Here is an 18,521-nt window from a genome sequence, read left to right as displayed (position 1 = left end):
ATTATGACGAGTAATTTTCAAAATTAGAATGTTTTTAAAAGAACACACGTATATAAACACCATTTTGGCAATGTTGGAATTCCTATCCTGTAAAACGTAGGAAATATGGCTTATGTCGTCCTTTCCCTGTGATCGTATAAAACCAAAAATTGAACTTTTCTTTTTCGGGAATAGTCAAACAGCTTTACGAGTTTAGAATCGTTAAAATATTATTGACTCTTATAATAACAATGTTTATGTAATTCCATACATTTCAACACCATAATACCAACTGTTGAAATTATTAAAACAAGGAATATTTTATATTTTCTTTAAAATCGTTATAACATCTTATGTATTACTTCCAGCTTGAAATTTCATAAAAATCTGGATATGTTTTGAAAATTGTTGTTCTCAAATATCGATACATTTAAATTGACACGCGACAATAATGAAAATACCTGAATCATTTCTTCCTTCATAGTATCAGTCGTTGATGTATATCCTTTGTCCATTTCTCGCGTATAGCTAATTTTTCCGAATTATCTAATTATGTAATTTATACGAATCGTTAGACATTTTAAATTCATGTCCATGACCTATCACTACTGAAATTAATTGCTGCTTCATCTTCTATTCTTTCACCAAACAGAGAAAACTTATCACTTTCAGTCAATTCTACGATATTCATTTTCAATTACCTGATACAAATCAAATTTCTGAACTGTTGCTGCTCCTCGGCGGCTGTTCCTCTTTGTCAAATCCATTGATCAAAATGACGAAGAGAGTACACCAAGGAAATGTTGCTATGAAGTTCGCGGCGTCTGCGGAAATACCGTCATTGCGACAAATTTTCCGTCTTCTAGCACCTAATAAAAAATAAAACCAAACTAAAAATAAGGGAAAATATGCAGAGGAAATAAGTGTATGTAGACTGTAATTTTCTCAAAGTGAACATCTATTATGTATCAATTTTGGGGGAGGGGGCGTTAATAACCTCGATCAATGCCGCGGAATGACTGTAATTTCCATGCATTATAAATTACTTCTATAGGCAGACGGCACGAACACTTTCAAAAGGAAACGATAACAGTGGAAATAATAAATCGTGGCGAGGTGTTGTCGGATGATTCCTCGAATTTTCCGCACAGATGTTCTTCAGTTATCGAAGCGAGATGGACGTGTTCTACGGGCAGTACAATACTTATCGTATACTACTGAGTGTCTTAGGACTCTGGCCATATCACAAATCGATTTACTCAACGATTCACAGAATATCGATTTCTGTCATTATGCTTGCCTACATAGTTTTCGAGGTAACTAAAATTCATTATTATTATGCTTCCAATTTTTGTGCACCGCGACGTTTTATTGCAAATCTACTCGTTACAAATTCGTGAGAAGATAAATATGTTATTGTATTAACACTATACAACGATGTGACGTCCGTCTTGCAATAAAGAATTAACAGAATATGTTTCTAGGTTTTATCGCTTTATAAATCTGGTATTACATTTCGAGGTTGCATCATAACGTTATCTGCAACTTGTCCAATTACGGCCATTCTCATGCGATATGTTTCTTCCGTAGCACTGTTTCCAGTGGTACGTTATGCTCTAAAGTGAATCTGTGAAATTCAAATAAACATATTCATATATATTTTTTCATGGGGATACAGACTGAATACCTTTTTGACTATCTACGCACGACAGAGACCATGCTGAAGGATCAATTTGAAATTCACATACTGATGAAATACGTCGATTATTCGACTTCCATAATCCATATTTTCCTATGTATGAAAACATTTTCTGTGGTCGTGCAGTTCGTCACCGTACTCGCGATTATCTTAGTATCTGAATACTTTTTTCCGAATATTACGGAAACGTAACATTGTCAAACTTCGTTTATGTGATTGACTTTATTCGACAAAACGAGAAATGTCAAATCCCTTGCACATGACGCAGTATTGTGTCAGAAATACTGTTCCTTTAATACGATTATATGGTAAATATGTGTTATTCAAAAGAAAACAGTGAGAAACTGCTTCCGTTTTCGTGGGTACGAGACTAACAGCATTTGCTAGTACAAAAGCGTTCGGTTGCAAAGATATCACGCTATCATTAAACCATCCTCTTACCGTTTTAGGTTTATGTTGCTCATGGACTTTATTATCAGCGTCGTATGTCTTCACTCCGATAACATTGGATCTGCTAATGCCTTTGAACGAATCCCGAAGACGTTATTTTTCCCTCTTAACAATGTTTTCTCACGACCGCCTAGAGTATGTCGATGTGATGTACATGAATATCCTAGTTGTTTATACAATTGGATTTTTATGTGGGGCGGGTACGGAACTGACGTTTGTTGTGTTTGCCCACTACATTTGCGGAATGTTCGAGATAACTAGGTATGAACGAAAATGCAAACTTTTCCTTTTTCCATATTGTCATTGCGTGCAATACATACCTTACATCACTTACAACGTTAGAATGTTCATGATTGTCAGGTAGATATACGATATCCAAAATATTCACACAATGACATTTAAACAGGGAACATGTTTTGCAGCGGACCATTAATATTGCTGTCGTAGAATTTTAGTGACTATATTTCATTGCGATTTACCCCGCTCTTACTCTCGCGATGGGTCAGTCTCAGACTTTCCTATTTTGCTCGTATGCGCTGCATGTTTCAGATGAAATTGTTTGTATGAATTATTATGGCGACAATGTGTTTTAGTCAAACACAGCTTTTAAATCAGTCGACCTAAGAAAAATGGTTATATGTGTGATCATTTAATTCTCATTAATATATCTCAATACAGTCAATAGTGCGATATTTTGCAGACTGTTGGCTGATTGGGGTTAATTCAAACGATTGCATCCGAAATTCCTTGTTAGGTTATATTTGTCTGAAAATTTCCGCACGTTTTTAGCTATCGGATGCGAAAAACAATTGCGGGTCTGTCTTCGTCGAGGCAGATCGACCCGAACTTCAGGGACTTCCGCTACGTCGTAGACAATCACAGAAATACACTACTGTTGGTACATTCGAATATAATGAGTATTCGATGGTAGATATTTAAGATGATCTTACTTTGTTTTCCATGCATTTCCTGCCGACGCTTCTTGTGAAATTCATTCGCTTGATAAAGTTTCATCAATTACTTATTATCGAATTATCGGATACATTATCTTCTGCCATCTGCTGTAGCCGTGGTGTCTGTTTCTGTGAGTTTGCATCGAGTAAGTATTCTTTCAATTCTGCACGTTGTTGGGAGAAACCAAAATCCTCAATGAATGTAATGTGTGAGAGCACCTTCTCGAAGTTTTACACCTTCTCTGCTCTTTCTCTTATAAATGGTACACTGTAAAAGTGAAATTTGAAAAGGAATACTATCTTCCATTGGTTATGAATATATATAGATAGTTTATACAAATATCGGTAACATCGACCGAATATTTCAGATCAATTTGTTGCACATAGAGTTCAAATATTTCGAACGAAAGTAAATTAAAATTTGTCCTGTATCATTACTTTTGTTAGGAGGATAGAATTTACGAGAAAAGACACTGACATTATGCGGTACGATTGAACAGAATGGAAAAATTGATTCTAATATATCCTAATGTTTTGCAGCTTTCTAGAACGATAACAGACGCGGAAGATGAAAAAGAAATCTTCATCTGTATCTTTTTCCTTATTAGTCATTTAGTATTCTTGTACATATCTTGCTCTTCTGGACAAATTATAATAGATCGCAGTCTGAACGTGTTTAAGGAATCGTAAGCTCAAATTTGACTAAATGTGGTTGTTCTATTGTTGTCCATTAAATAATTTTCTATTTGTCTAAATGTTTCTATTTACTAAGTAAGTAACACGATTATATTACTAAAGTATTTTAAGAGATGCAACAATATGCAGGTACAATTCTACATGGTATTGCATGCCTGTAGAAGCACAGAAGTTGTTACTCTTTATCATGTTGAGGAGTTCAACGGAAAGTATAGTAAATATTTTCGGATTTTTCGTTGCTTCTCATGCCGGTTTCACGACGGTAATTCTTTCAGTCTGTTACTGTATAATCGATACCTTATGCCTGTTAGTTAAATGTTATCGCATTTCAGTTGCTGAGTACGTCTTTCTCATACTTTACAGTGATATACTCGAGTCAATAGAATGTTTAATGCATCATTGACTTATGGTGTTGAGAGCAGCGAAGTTGTTACTTGAAGTCAGATTTCTGATAGTCAACGTGTGTATTCGCCGTTTTAATAAATAAAGTTGACGTTTCTTGATTATGCCGTGTAAATTGCATACACTAGAAGTAACTATTATACCATAGTGTGAGCTTTAATAATTAGTGTGATGTTGTTGCATATTAATGTATTATAATATATAGTCACTCTCTTCTTTCTTTCAATTTTATACTGAAGGATATGCCATATTTAAAAGCATAGTAAATCTAACACTCAGCACTGCTTACTTTTGTAACCGAACACAAATTTAAATAACTTCATTTGTATGCAATCGAGCACTACACTACACGTACGCTATCTAGCGCAACAAACAGAGTACTACAATAACAGGTGGCATATCTTTGATTGCGAAGTTTGAGGTAGGTAGTTAATAAATTTGTATTACAAATGTTGTAATCTTTTACAAAACTTCTTCTATGAATATATGTTTTATATGTGTTGTACGAAACATTTTGAAATTTAATTAGCAGCATAATAGAACTGAACTATAACGATTACATTGATAAGGTTTTACATAAACCTACGAATTTACACACCAATCAATAGCTCTCCTCCACGACAGTTACGTCTCCGAACTTCACTCGTTTATTATCCTTAACTCAGTCATGATCTTAACTGATTTTTCGTACTTAGAACAGTCACCTTTTCTTGACTGGTTTTCCGATCATTGATCAGTCATCAGTTCAACTTACTATTTGCATTTCGCTGAAAATGCATCTACACGCACCACGCGTAACTATTTATTCCTACAAAGTTATTGGAATAAAGTTTATCTTAATTTGTTAACTAAGCGTTATCATCAGTTCAACCTCGTCTATTATGCTAACAGAAATAGGAGATCGACCAATTCGTGGCGTCGATTATCAAATCGTAACGGGAATTTGCGACTCTCGTCGGCGCACTTCTTCGCGATCGCGTCTCTCCGCGAATGGTCGAACACCCTTCTATAGCAGGTTATCCTTCTAACATAATTTCGATTGCGACACGAATTAACAGTGTTATAGTAGGATGGTCTGTATTTCCTTTACTCTTATAATTGTTTGTGGTTGCTACATTTTATATTATATTTAACTATCGCTTTATGGTTCATCGTAATTGAATTATTATGACATAATTGAAAGTGAAAATAATCTGTTAGATCCAAGAATGCAAATCGTTTGAAAATATCTGATATATAGTTTTATGGAAGGCAAAAGTATAATTATTAAGGCAAGCATTATCTTAATATATTACTGATACTGGAATATTATGACGAGTAATTTTCAAAATTAGAATGTTTTTAAAAGAACACACGTATATAAACACCATTTTGGCAATGTTGGAATTCCTATCCTGTAAAACGTAGGAAATATGGCTTATGTCGTCCTTTCCCTGTGATCGTATAAAACCAAAAATTGAACTTTTCTTTTTCGGGAATAGTCAAACAGCTTTACGAGTTTAGAATCGTTAAAATATTATTGACTCTTATAATAACAATGTTTATGTAATTCCATACATTTCAACACCATAATACCAACTGTTGAAATTATTAAAACAAGGAATATTTTATATTTTCTTTAAAATCGTTATAACATCTTATGTATTACTTCCAGCTTGAAATTTCATAAAAATCTGGATATGTTTTGAAAATTGTTGTTCTCAAATATCGATACATTTAAATTGACACGCGACAATAATGAAAATACCTGAATCATTTCTTCCTTCATAGTATCAGTCGTTGATGTATATCCTTTGTCCATTTCTCGCGTATAGCTAATTTTTCCGAATTATCTAATTATGTAATTTATACGAATCGTTAGACATTTTAAATTCATGTCCATGACCTATCACTACTGAAATTAATTGCTGCTTCATCTTCTATTCTTTCACCAAACAGAGAAAACTTATCACTTTCAGTCAATTCTACGATATTCATTTTCAATTACCTGATACAAATCAAATTCCTGAACTGTTGCTGCTCCTCGGCGGCTGTTCCTCTTTGTCAAATCCATTGATCAAAATGACGAAGAGAGTACACCAAGGAAATGTTGCTATGAAGTTCGCGGCGTCTGCGGAAATACCGTCATTGCGACAAATTTTCCGTCTTCTAGCACCTAATAAAAAATAAAACCAAACTAAAAATAAGGGAAAATATGCAGAGGAAATAAGTGTATGTAGACTGTAATTTTCTCAAAGTGAACATCTATTATGTATCAATTTTGGGGGTGGGGGCGTTAATGACCTCGATCAATGCCGCGGAATGACTGTAATTTCCATGCATTATAAATTACTTCTATAGGCAGAAGGTACGAACAAATTCAAGAGGAAACGATAACAGTGGAAATAATAAATCGTGGCGAGGTGTTGTCGGATGATTCCTCCAGTTTTCCGCACAGATGTTCTTCAGTTATCGAAGCGAGATGGACGTGTTCTACCGGCAGTACAATACTTATCGTATACTACTGAGTGTCTTAGGACTCTGGCCGTATCACAAGTCGATTTACTCAACGATTCACAGAATATTGATTTCTGCTATTATGTTCGCCTACATAGTTTTCCAGGTAACTAGAATTCATTATTATTTTATCTAATTTATTTGGTAATTATGCTTCCAATTTATGTGCACCTCAACTTTTATTGAATATCTACTCGTTACAAATTCGTGAGAAGGTAAATATGTTATTGCATTAACACTATACAACGATGTGACGTCCGTCTTGCAATAAAGAATTAACAGAATATGTTTATAGGTACTATCGCTTTTTAAAGCTGGTATTACATTTCTTGGTTGTGTCGTAACGTTATCCGCTACCTGTCCAATTATGGTCTTTTTCATGCGATATGTCTCTTCCGTAGCAACTCTCCCAGTGGTACGTAATGCTCTAAAATGAACTCTGTGAAGTTCAACTCAAGAGATTCATATATATTTTTCTATGTGGGTACAGAATATATATCTTTTTGACAATCTGCGGAGGATGGACACCACGCTGAAAGATGAACTTGAAGTTCAGATACTGATGAAACACGTCGACTATTCGACTTACATAATCTCCATTTTCCTATGTAAGGAAACATTTTTTATGTTCGTAGAATTTGTCAATGTAGTCGCGATTACCTTAATATCTGAATGCTTCCTTCCGAATATTATACAAACGTAAAATTGTGAAACTTCATTTATGTGATTGGCTTTATTCGACAAAACGAGAAATGTTGCATCCCTTGCACATGACGAAGTTCAGTATCAGAAATTCTGCTCCTTTAATACGATTATATGATAAATATATGTTGTTCAATAGAGAAAAGTGAGAAACTGCTTCCATTGTCGCGATTACGAAACTAACATCATTTGCTGGTACATTCTGGTGCAAAGATATCATGCTACCATTAAAACATTCTCCTCCAATTCTAGGCATATGGTGCTCGTGGACCTTATTCACAGCGTCGTATGTTTTCGCCCCGATAACGTTGGATCTGCTACTGCCTTTGAACGAATCTCGGAGACGTTATTTTTCCTTCTTAACAATGTTTTCGCACGATCGGATAGAGTATGTCGATATAGTATACGTGAATATCCTAGTTGTTTATACAATTGGATTGTTGTGTCTGGCGGGTACGGAACTGATGTTGACTGTGTTTGCCCACTGGATGTGCGGAATGTTCGAGATAACTAGGTATGAATGAAAATGCTGACTTTTCCCCTTTTCAAATGGTCATTGCGTGCGACAGACACATTTCAACACTTACAAGGTTACTATGATCATGATGGTCAGGTAAATATACGATACGCAAAACATTCAAACAATTCCATTTAAACGGAGAACGTGTTTCACAGCGGACTGTTAATATTGCTGTCATAGAATTTCAGTGACTTTATTTAATTGCGATTTATCCGGCTCTCACTCTCGCGAAGGGTTCTCCTCAGACTTTCCTATTTTGCTCGTATGTACTGTATCCTTCAGACGAAGTTGTTTGTTTGTATTCATATGGCCACAATCTATTTTCACTAAACGTAGTTTTCGAATCAATCGACTGAAGAGAAATGGTTACCTGTGTGATCAGTTAATTCTTATAAATATACTCAATACAGTCTTTAATACGATAATTCGCAGGCTGTTAGCTAATTAGAGTTAATTCAGACGATACAAAGTGAAATTCTTTGTTAAGTCATATTTGTCTAAAAATTTGTGCACTTTTTTAGCTATCGGTTGCGAAAAACAATTGCGGATCTGTCTTTGTCGAGGCAGATCGACTCGAATTTCTGGAACTTCCGACACGTTGTGGACTGTCATAGAAATACATTACAGTTGGTACCTTCAACTATGAGTATTCGATGGTACAAATCTAAGCTGATCCTACTTTATTTTCCATGCATTTCCTGCCGACGTTTCTTGTGGAATTCATTCGCCGGATAAAGGTTCATCGATTACATATTATCGAATTACAGGCTACATTATATACCGCCATGTTCTGTGATTGTAGTTTCTTTCTCTGTGTCTTTGCATCGAGTAAGTATCCTTTCATTCCTGCACTGTGTTGGTAAAAGCTAAAATCCTGAATGAATGTAATGTGTGAGAGCACATTCTCAAGGTTTTTAGACTTTTCTGTTCTTTCTCTTATAAATGGTACATTGTAAAAGTGAAATCTGAAAAGGAATACTACCTTCCATTGGTTATGAATATATATAGATAGTTTATACACGTACCGTTAGCGTCGGTCAAATATTTCAAATCAATTTGTTGCGCGTAGAATTCAAATATTTCGATAGAATGTAAATTGAAATGTGTTCTGTATCATTACTTTTGTTAGGATGAATTTACGAGAAAAGACACTCACATAATGCGGAACAATTGAACAGAATGGAAAAAATTGATTCTACTTTATCCTAATTTTTTACAGCTTTCAAATGCTGTAACAAATGCGAATGATCAAACAGAAATCTTCATCTCTAGTATGTTCGTTATCAGTCATATAGTGCTCTTATATGTATGTCACTATTCTGGACAAATTTTAATAGATCATAGTCTGGACGTGTTCAAGGAAACGTAAGCTGAAATTTCGCTAAATGTGGTTGTTCTATTGTTGTCCATTAAATAATTTTCTATTTGTCTAAATGTTTCTATTTACTAAGTAAGTAACACGATTATATTACTAAAGTATTTTAAGAGATGCAACAATATGCAGGTACAATTCTACATGGTATTGCATGCCTGTAGAAGCGCAGAAGTTGTTACTCTTTATCATGTTGAGGAGTTCAACGGAAAGTGTGATAGACCTTTTCGGTTTTTTCGCTGCTTCTCATGTCGGTTTTTCGAAGGTAATTTTTTCAGTCTGTTACTGTATAATCGTTGTCTGATATCTGCTAGTTAAATGTTATTGCATTTCAGATGCTGAGTACGTCTTTCTCGTACTTTACTATGATACACTCTCTTCAGTAGAATTTCTCCAGCATCATTGACTGTGCGATAGTTGTTGATAGCAGTGATTTGAATTAATATTTAATAATGAATAATTTAATAATATATAATTTATATTAGTCATTGGTTTATATTTCATTCTTCTGGAAATTGTGAAGTGGAATAGAATTTCGATTTTCAATTAATTGTATGTTTCCCATTTTCACTCTTTTCATGTTAAATACATTCAATAAAAAAGGTTTTATAGCGTCATATTTACAATCGCGTGTGTTTCGAATGATCGTCATAATATTTGATTTTACTGAAAGTATCATATCAATGTTGTACATTGCGTTATTAGTACACAGAGAATGTAATTGCGAACGAATAATTGGTATAATTATTAAGACAAGCAATGTTTTAATATCTCTCTGATACTGGAATATTGTATCGAGCACTGTTTTTCAAAGTTTGAATGCGATAAAAGAACACACATAATTCCGCAGTGGAATACAAACACAATTTCGGTAATGTTAGAATTCGTTTCCTGTAAAACTTAGGAAATGTGACCTATGATGTTCTTTCTTTGTGATTTTCATCTACAACCAAAAATCGGAGTTATGTTTGATTTTTTCGTGCGATCATCCTTGGAGAGTAAACGAATATTTCTTTTCCTTTTCGAAATGGTCGAAAATGTTTATGAGTTTAGATTCAATAATCCTTATGTAAGTTCCAGTATGATAATTCCAATTATTGTAATTATTAAAATATAGCATATTTCATATTTTTTTGAAAAGTGAAATAACTCCTCGTGCATAGATAAAATTCGTCTGACGCTTTATAATCTAGGTAAATAGAAGTTATAATATGGTAATATGCATCATATTTTCCATGATATATTATTATTACGCCACACTATATATATTGCGAGATCATTCGTTGCTATTTTTTTCAGCCCTCATAATAACTTCTTAATTTGACGATTGCAGATTCTTTCATATTGTCTCTTATATTTGTTACAGAATTCCTATAGAAAATATGCTGTTAATTAATGTCTGGTGCTCATAAAATAAGTGTACTATTTTTAGCTTGAAATTTCACAAAAATTTGGATATTTTCAAAATTCTTCTTCTCAAATATTGTTATATCTAAATTAACAATCGACAATAATGTGAATACCTGTGAGTCATTTCTTCCATGATAGAATCAGTCGTTTTTGTATATCTTCCGTCCATTTCTCGCTTATCTCTTATTTTTTCGAATTACTCGTTAGTCATAGTAAATTCATGTACATAACCTATCACTATTGAAATTAATTGCTACTTCATCCTCCATTCTTTCACCAAATCTGCAACAGAGAAAGCTTGTCATTTTCAGTCATTTCTACGATATACATTTTCAATCTTTTCAATTTTCAACTTCCAACAGTGTTTCAATTAATATTCAACATTCACTAATATTGTACTTTCAATCGTATGTACTATATTAGATTTTATCTATAATATAGCAATAATATCCGACATTGCGTTTCGTCATCGAGAATTAAACGCCAAACAACTAGCAAAAAAATTAATTAAGAATAACAGTATTACTTGCTCAGATGTTAACAATAGTATTGGACGAAGAATAGATTTCAATGTTAATTATTTTGAAAATAAGGACACTCTGCATAGAGGAACCACTTCAGACAATAATTGTCATCACGAATACGTATATTTTGTTACCAAAAGCTGATGTTGCAGATATTACGACTACCTGATACAAATCAAATTCATAAACTGTTGAAACTCCTCGACGGCTGTTCCTCCAGCCAAATCCTGGCTGTCAAATCCATTGAATAAAATGAAGGGAACACACCAAGGAAATATTACTGTGAAGTTCGCGGAGACTGCGGAAATACTGTCGCGACAAATATTCCCTTTTCTAACGCCTAGAAAAAAATAAGACCAAACTAACAATAAGGGAAAATATGCAAAGGAAAAAAAAAATTTCATATAGACTGTAATTTTCTCAATGTGAACAGGTATTACGTATCAATTTTTTAAGGGGCATTAATGAACACGATCGATGGCTGCGAATGACAGTAATTTCCATGCATTATAGATTACTTCTATAGACAGGCGGCGCGAAAAAATTCAAGAGGAAAAAATAACAGTGGAAATAATAAATCGTGGCGAGGTGTTGTCGGATGATTCCTCGAGTTTTCCGTACAGATATTCTTCAGTTATCGAAGAGAGATGGACGTGTTCTACAGGCAGTACAACACTTATCGTATACTACTGAGTGTCTTAGGACTCTGGCCATATCATAAGTCACTTTACTCTACGATTCACAGAATATCGATCTCTTTAATTATGCTCATCTATATAGTTTTCCAGGTAATCAGAATTTATTATTGTCGTTATGCCTCCAATTTATGTGCATCGCAACGTTGTATTGCAAATCTACTCGTTACAAATTTGCGAGAACGTAATGCGTTTGCGTAATAACGTATGAATATGTTATTGTATTAACACTATAGAAAGATATGGCGTTCGTGTTGACATAGAGAATTAACAGAATATGTTTTCAGGTTATATCGCTTTTTAAATCTGGTATTACATTTCGAGGTTGCATCGTAACATTATCTGCAATCTGTCCAGTTATAGTCATTTTCATGCGATATGTCACTTCTGTAGCAATGTTTCCTGTGGTACGTGATGCTCTAAAGTGAAGTTTATGAAATTCAACTAATGAGATTCGTATATATTTTTACACATGGGTACAGACTATATATATTTTTGACAACCTACGCACCATAGACATCATGCTGAAAGATCAACTGGAAGTTCAGATACTGATGAAATACGTAGATTATTCGACTTATATAATCTCCATTTTCCTATGTAAGAGAACATTTTCTATGTTCGTGGAATAACGTAGTCGCGATTACCTTAATGTCTGAATGTTTCCTTCCGAATATTATGTAAACATAAAATAGTTTGGTTAAATAAAAAACTTAAAAAACTTTGGTTATGTGATTGGCTTTATTAGAGAAAGCGATGAATACTGATCCATTTGTACTTGACGATGTTTTGTGCTGGAAATACTGTTCCTTTAATATGATTATATGGAAGATATGTGTTATTCGAATAGAAAAATGCGAAAATACTTCCGTCGCCGCGGTTACGAGATTAACACTATTTGCTGGTATTATACAAAAGTATTCGGATGCGAAGATATCATTCTATCATTAAACCATTCCTGTTTTAGGCCTATGTTGCTCGTGGTCTTTATTCGGAGCGTTATATGTCTTCACTCCGATAACGTTGGATCTGCTAATGCCTTTGAATGAATCTCGAAGACGTTATTTTTCCTACTTAACAATGTTTTCTCACGATAGGATAGAGTATGTCGATATCGTATACATGAATATCCTAGTCGTTTATGCAATTGGATCGGGGTGTCTGGCGGGTACGGAACTGATGTTGGCTGTGTTTGCCCACTACATGTGCGGAATGTTCGAGATAACTAGGTATGAATGAAAATGCTGACTTTTCCCCTTTTCAAATGGTCATTGCGCGCGACAGACACTTTACATCACTTACAACGTTACAATTGTCATGATGGTCGGATAAATATACGATATGCAAAACATTCAAACAATGCCATTTAAACGGAGAACGTGTTTCACAGCGGACCGTTAATATTGCTGTCATAGAATTTCAGTGACTTTATTTAATTGCGATTTATCCGGCTCTCACTCTCGCGAAGGGTTCTCCTCAGACTTTCCTATTTTGCTCGTATGTACTGTATCCTTCAGACAAAGTTGTTTGTTTGTATTCATATGGCCACAATCTATTTTCACTAAACGTAGTTTTCGAATCAATCGACTGAAGAGAAATGGTTACCTGTGTGATCAGTTAATTCTTATAAATATACTCAATACAGTCTTTAATACGATAATTCGCAGGCTGTTAGCTAACTAGAGTTAATTCCAACGATACAAAGTGAACTTCCTTTTTAGGTCATATTTGTCTAAAAATTTGTGCACGTTTTTAGCTATCGATTACGAAAAACAATTGCGGATCTGTCCTCGTCAAGACAGATCGACGCGAATTTCAGGGACTTCCGGCACGTCGTGGACTGTCATAGGAATACACTACAGTTGGTACATTCGGCTATAACGAATGGTAGATATTATATGATGGTAGATATCTAAGCTGATCCTACTTTGTTTTCCATGCATTTCCTGCCGACGCTTTTTGTGAAATTCATTCGCTTGATAAAGTTTCATCAATTACGTATTATCGAATTATCCGATACATTATCTTCTGCCATCTGCTGTAGCCGTGGTGTCTGTTTCTGTGAGTTTGCATCGAGTAAGTATCCTTTCAATTCTGCACGTTGTTGGGAGAAACCAAAATCCTCAATGAATGTAATGTGTGAGAGCACCTTCTCGAAGTTTTACACCTTCTCTGCTCTTTCTCTTATAAATGGTACACTGTAAAAGTGAAATCTGAAAAGGAATACTATCTTCCATTGGTTATGAATATATATAGATAGTTTATACAAATATCGGTAACGTCGACCGAATATTTCAGATCAATTTGTTGCACATAGAGTTCAAATATTTCGAACGAAAGTAAATTAAAATGTGTCCTTTATCATTACTTTTGTTAGGAGGATAGAATTTACGAGAAAAGACACTGACATTATGCGGAACAATTGAACACAATGGAAAAATTGATTCTAATTTATCCTAATGTTTTACAGGTTTCTAAAACGATAACAGACGCGAAAGATGAAAAAGAAATCTTCATCTGTATCTTTTTTCTTATTAGTCATTTAGCATTTTTGTACATATGTTGCTATTCCGGACAAATTATAATAGATCGCAGTCTGGACGTGTTCAAGGAATCGTAAGCTCAAATTTGACTAAATGTGGTTGTTCTGCCGTTGTTTATTACATTATTTTCTATTTGTCTACATGTTCTGTTTACTAATTAAGTAACACGATTATAATACTAGTGTATGTTAAGCGATACAACAATATTTAGGTACAATTCTACATGGTATTGCATGCCTGTAAAAGCGCAGAAGTTGTTACTCTTTATCATGTTGAGGAGTTCAACGGAAAGTGTGATAAATATTTTCGGATTTTTCGTTGCTTCTCATGCCGGTTTCACGACGGTAATTCTTTCAGTCTGTTACTGTATAATCGATACCGTATATCTGCTAGTTAAATGTTATTGCGTTTCAGTTGCTGAGTACGTCTTTCTCATACTTTACCGTGATATATTCAAGTCAATAGAATGTTTAATGCATCATTGACTAATGGTGTTGACAGCAGCGAAATTGTTACTTGAAGTCAGGTTTCTGATAGTCAACGTGTGTATTCGCCGTTGTAATGAATAAAGTTTCTTTATTATGACGTTTTTTCATTATACTGTGTAAAATGCATACACTAGAAGTAACTATTATACCATAGTGTAAACTTTAATAATTAGTATGATATCGTTTCATACTAATATATTATAATATATAGTCACTCTCTTCTTCCTTCCAATTTTATACTGAACGATATGTCATATACAAATTAGAAACTTAATATCATCTGTTCCATGATTTTTTGATATATTTGCACACTAAACATTTCTTGGTCGTTAGTCAACTGCGTTATACAAAGTCTAACACTCACCACTGCTTACTTTTGTAACCGAATACAAATTTCAATAACTTAGTTTGTATGCAATCGAGCAAACACTATCTAGCGCAACAACCAGTACTATAATGACAGGTGGCACATCTTTGATTGCGAAGTTTGAGGTAGATAGCTCATAAACTTCTATTACGAATATTATAATCTTTTACGAATCTTTTTTATGCATGTATGTATTATGTGTGTCGTACGAAACATTTCAAAATTTATTTAACCACGTAATGGAACTTAACTATCGTAATTATATTGATAAGGTTTTATATAAACCCGAGAATATACATAGAATCTACAAGATTTGCTTTCTTTACAATTTACTTTATATACAATTTACAATGTTAATAAGTCTTGGTATTCAGAGAAACCGGTATGCTTTAGGGCGACCATTCGCTCTTTCCTTACTACTCATTAGCCCAATTCTCTATTAAATATATGTTCGCAGTAAATACCTTGTAACATCTCCATACATCCGCAGACTAGTTTCAAATTTTTCCAATCGTGATATTCGTATTTAATTGCGGCACTTCTGAAAGATCACAATTTTGTATACTTCACAATAACAATTACGGCGGCTGCACTATTGTATTTATTACAGCATCTATTCATATACGAATTAAAGTGCAAGTAAATTAAGTTTCCTAACATTTAATAACACTTTTATGTAACTATAAGAAATTGATGACACCGAAAAACGCTTTACTTGAGAAAAAGGATGCGCGCAACTACTTTCCTATATAGAATTATTCTACACTTGTGTCGTTAAAACGGCGTTAAACAATTACAAAACATCAAACGATCTTTCCGTACATGCTTTCTATTCTGTTCTGCACGTGCGATACACTTTACTCCACGATGCAACACACACTGACGAGGAGTGGCAAAAGGGATGAGGCGGAACACGCGTGCGCGTTTCCAGGAAGAGCGGGGGAAAGCTGAAAATGGTGCGAAAGACCGTCTGTGCACTGTATAATTTACTTAATTCACCGATGTCTCGAAACACGTCCACTCCACTGTTATTATCGCACCCTTCCGAATCGTCCGCGAAAAACTTTCTCCTTATTTATAAAGACTTCCGGGGGATGGTTGAAGTGAATAATTGTGCGGCACCACAAGCATCAAATATCTATTAGTTTCCGAGAAGCATGGACTTCCTTGGCAGCAAATATTATAACATTAATCAGCAACTTCTACTGTTGACTGGTTTGTGGCCGTACGAAAAGTCCAAATTAACGGTCATTCTTAACTTCTATATGCTGGCGGTCTTCATGGTTGGTTTGATCATTCAGGTATACTCAATCCTCTTATAAGACGGTTCGCTGAAAACACGACTTCGATATAACACAGTGGAAAAATTGCGATAACCCTCCTATATCACGATATCCTTGTAACATGGTTTCGATTACGACACGAATTAAGCGTGTTATTGAAGGATGGCCCGCATATTCTTTAATCTTGCAATTTTTTGTGTTTGTTACTGTGGGCTTTCCTACAAATTTCTCTTGCAAGTTCAATCTATTATGAAATATTTTCGCGAGCCAGTGTAGGTATTATTCCACAATAAACAGGTAACAAACAATTACAGCTAACAAACATTTTCACCTCGGTGTACAATATTGACGACTTCATTTCCTATTCTGCCTACATGATAATAACAGCAATGTACATACTGAAATACTGCACGTTTTGTTGTCAGACCAAAAGAGTGAGTTATAAATACTAACGTGTGATCGTTGGTAGACAACTGTAGTGAATTAAAGACTTTTGTTTCCAAATGCAGATAAAGATATTGTTTGAACTCGTCAAACATGATTGGAATGATATTCAACACAACGAGAACGAATTGGATATGTTACGGAGTCGTACGTCTACTGGAAAGCTCATTACGATAGTTGCCACAAGTAAATTTATTTTACGAATAGAGAAATGTGAAAATTTAAAACACTCGAAAATCAATAATTTTTCGCTTCCATTGTTATTTTATCCACGATCTTTTGTTATATGATTTTTGCACATTTTTTAACGTATTAATGAACAATTTTTAGCCCAGCTAAGCATATGTGTTCTATATATAAATACTTTTCCACTTTCTGCATGCTTATCTTTATATTACAATATATTACTCTTAAGGTGAAGTCAGCTGATGCCTAGTGACTTTAATGATCCTAGACACTTTAATATTTATGTTATGGTCATCTTCATAATTTCAGCAATAATTGTCATGACTTCGATTCTGTTTGCCATATCTCAATTGCTGCCAGTCATTATCGATATCATGATACCTGCAAAGGAATCTCGATCGATCCACTCGGCCAATATGACGTTTATTATCGTACAATATAAAAACTCTTCTTATTTTGCGTTATTTTCTTTGATTATTGTTAATATTTTGGGAGCAATAGTGATGACAACCACTGAAACGACTTACGTGATACTCTGTCAACACCTTGTTGGGATGTTTACAGTCGCAGGGTAAGAAATATTAACTACAACTTCTTTATTCCACCTATTTTAATTAGAACATCATTACATATGACGTTTAATTGTATTTGAACATTTAACATTTTGTAATTCTAACATTTAGCAAATTTTTAAAAGTATTTTTTACACTCTCTTACCCGAATTTGATTTTCAAAAAAACAAAATATATATATATCTTATCATTCTTTTAAATTGTAATACTCATTAAGATATTTTTCATGTTTCAGTAATAAAATTGAACATGCGTTAGATTGTGACAAATATGAATTGTCTCCCACACGTAAGAACTTCGTGATTTTCTTAAGAATTGTAAACGCTGTGAACACGCACAAACGATGTCTCACGTTAGTATCTATAATTTTTAATCGTTGAATGATATTTATACGTATTAGCAGGTATAAAACTGCATTGATAAATAGGTAATATATTCAGTACGAGGAAGAACGATTGTTTATTTCAAAGTTACCGTAACGTTAGATAAGTGTAAGAGATAATTATGGCAATTGCATAAAGTTATTATAACTATAAACATTTCACGAAATAAATATTTCTATTCTAAAATTTCTAATCTCCATTAAGCAAAAGATGCGCCGTTACAATATAACTAAACATTCCTATAGATTACTATAGGAGTATAGGATTGCTATAGATCCTGTAGATTACTATCTAAAGAACCCATTTATTTTCTTGTATTTAGTAAAATATCATGTCCCTTTATTTGATTCCTTTAAA

The 18,521-nt window shown here is 34.0% G+C and overlaps 5 protein-coding genes across 18 annotated transcripts in view; all 5 read left to right on the top strand.

Annotated features, from left to right (window-relative positions):
- Window positions 1–8,942, top strand: part of LOC126914735 (uncharacterized) — a 16,229-nt gene extending 7,287 nt beyond the window's left edge. Inside the window, exons 1-6 of one of the 6 annotated variants that reach the window (XM_050719115.1) lie at window positions 704–904; window positions 6,390–6,781; window positions 7,077–7,090; window positions 7,166–7,283; window positions 7,630–7,891; window positions 8,419–8,942. In XM_050719115.1, coding sequence (XP_050575072.1) covers window positions 6,592–6,781; window positions 7,077–7,090; window positions 7,166–7,283; window positions 7,630–7,891; window positions 8,419–8,632 — 798 coding nt within the window. In that variant the 5' untranslated portion in view covers window positions 704–904; window positions 6,390–6,591 and the 3' untranslated portion in view covers window positions 8,633–8,942. Of the gene's footprint in view, window positions 1–703; window positions 905–2,125; window positions 2,390–6,389; window positions 6,782–6,970; window positions 7,091–7,165; window positions 7,284–7,629; window positions 7,892–8,418 lie in introns of those variants that run through there. The other 5 variants (XM_050719112.1, XM_050719116.1, XM_050719113.1 and 2 more) reach the window with 5 other exon arrangements.
- Window positions 1–15,036, top strand: part of LOC126914700 (uncharacterized) — a 31,147-nt gene extending 16,111 nt beyond the window's left edge. For 7 of the 9 annotated variants that reach the window (XM_050719022.1, XM_050719021.1, XM_050719024.1 and 4 more), the window contains 2 exons: window positions 3,622–3,767; window positions 3,907–4,283. In XM_050719022.1, the coding sequence (XP_050574979.1) occupies window positions 3,622–3,767; window positions 3,907–4,180 (420 nt within the window). In that variant the 3' untranslated portion in view covers window positions 4,181–4,283. Of the gene's footprint in view, window positions 1–3,621; window positions 3,768–3,906; window positions 4,284–14,855 lie in introns of those variants that run through there. The other 2 variants (XM_050719026.1, XM_050719027.1) reach the window with 2 other exon arrangements.
- LOC126914981 (uncharacterized) overlaps window positions 1–18,521 on the top strand; it is a 37,959-nt gene that overhangs the window by 2,404 nt on the left and 17,034 nt on the right. Inside the window, exon 3 of the mRNA XM_050719308.1 lies at window positions 5,195–6,388. The gene's annotated coding sequence lies outside the window, so the exon portion shown is untranslated. The remainder of the gene's footprint in view (window positions 1–5,194; window positions 6,389–18,521) is intronic.
- Window positions 4,424–18,521, top strand: LOC126914762 (uncharacterized). Its single transcript, XM_050719167.1, has 4 exons — window positions 4,424–4,571; window positions 15,393–17,209; window positions 17,519–17,780; window positions 18,017–18,521. Exons 2-4 carry the CDS (start codon window positions 17,083–17,085, stop codon window positions 18,159–18,161), a joined length of 534 nt encoding a protein of 177 aa, XP_050575124.1. The 5' UTR covers window positions 4,424–4,571; window positions 15,393–17,082; the 3' UTR covers window positions 18,162–18,521.
- LOC126914802 (uncharacterized) lies at window positions 9,082–9,892 on the top strand. The gene is made up of 3 exons (XM_050719227.1): window positions 9,082–9,262; window positions 9,402–9,534; window positions 9,605–9,892. The coding sequence occupies exons 1-3, from the start codon at window positions 9,171–9,173 to the stop codon at window positions 9,653–9,655; spliced, it is 276 nt and encodes a 91-aa protein (XP_050575184.1). The 5' UTR covers window positions 9,082–9,170; the 3' UTR covers window positions 9,656–9,892.

The sequence above is a fragment of the Bombus affinis genome, chromosome 3 (genome assembly GCF_024516045.1).
Source record: "Bombus affinis isolate iyBomAffi1 chromosome 3, iyBomAffi1.2, whole genome shotgun sequence".
Classification (NCBI taxonomy): domain Eukaryota; kingdom Metazoa; phylum Arthropoda; class Insecta; order Hymenoptera; family Apidae; genus Bombus; species Bombus affinis.
This window is presented reverse-complemented; position numbering and strand designations above follow the sequence as displayed.

Bases quoted from the DNA above. Each gene is read 5' to 3' on its own strand.
- LOC126914802 (XM_050719227.1), top strand. From the start codon at position 9,171: ATGTTCGTTATCAGTCATATAGTGCTCTTATATGTATGTCACTATTCT. The intron at 9,263-9,401 runs GTAAGCTGAAAT...AACAATATGCAG, and splicing joins CTGGACGTGTTCAAGGAAAC to GTACAATTCTACATGGTATT. The intron at 9,535-9,604 runs GTAATTTTTTCA...ATTGCATTTCAG, and splicing joins CTCATGTCGGTTTTTCGAAG to ATGCTGAGTACGTCTTTCTC.
- LOC126914762 (XM_050719167.1), top strand. From the start codon at position 17,083: ATGCAGATAAAGATATTGTTTGAACTCGTCAAACATGATTGGAATGAT. The intron at 17,210-17,518 runs GTAAATTTATTT...TCATAATTTCAG, and splicing joins CATTACGATAGTTGCCACAA to CAATAATTGTCATGACTTCG. The intron at 17,781-18,016 runs GTAAGAAATATT...TTCATGTTTCAG, and splicing joins GGGATGTTTACAGTCGCAGG to TAATAAAATTGAACATGCGT.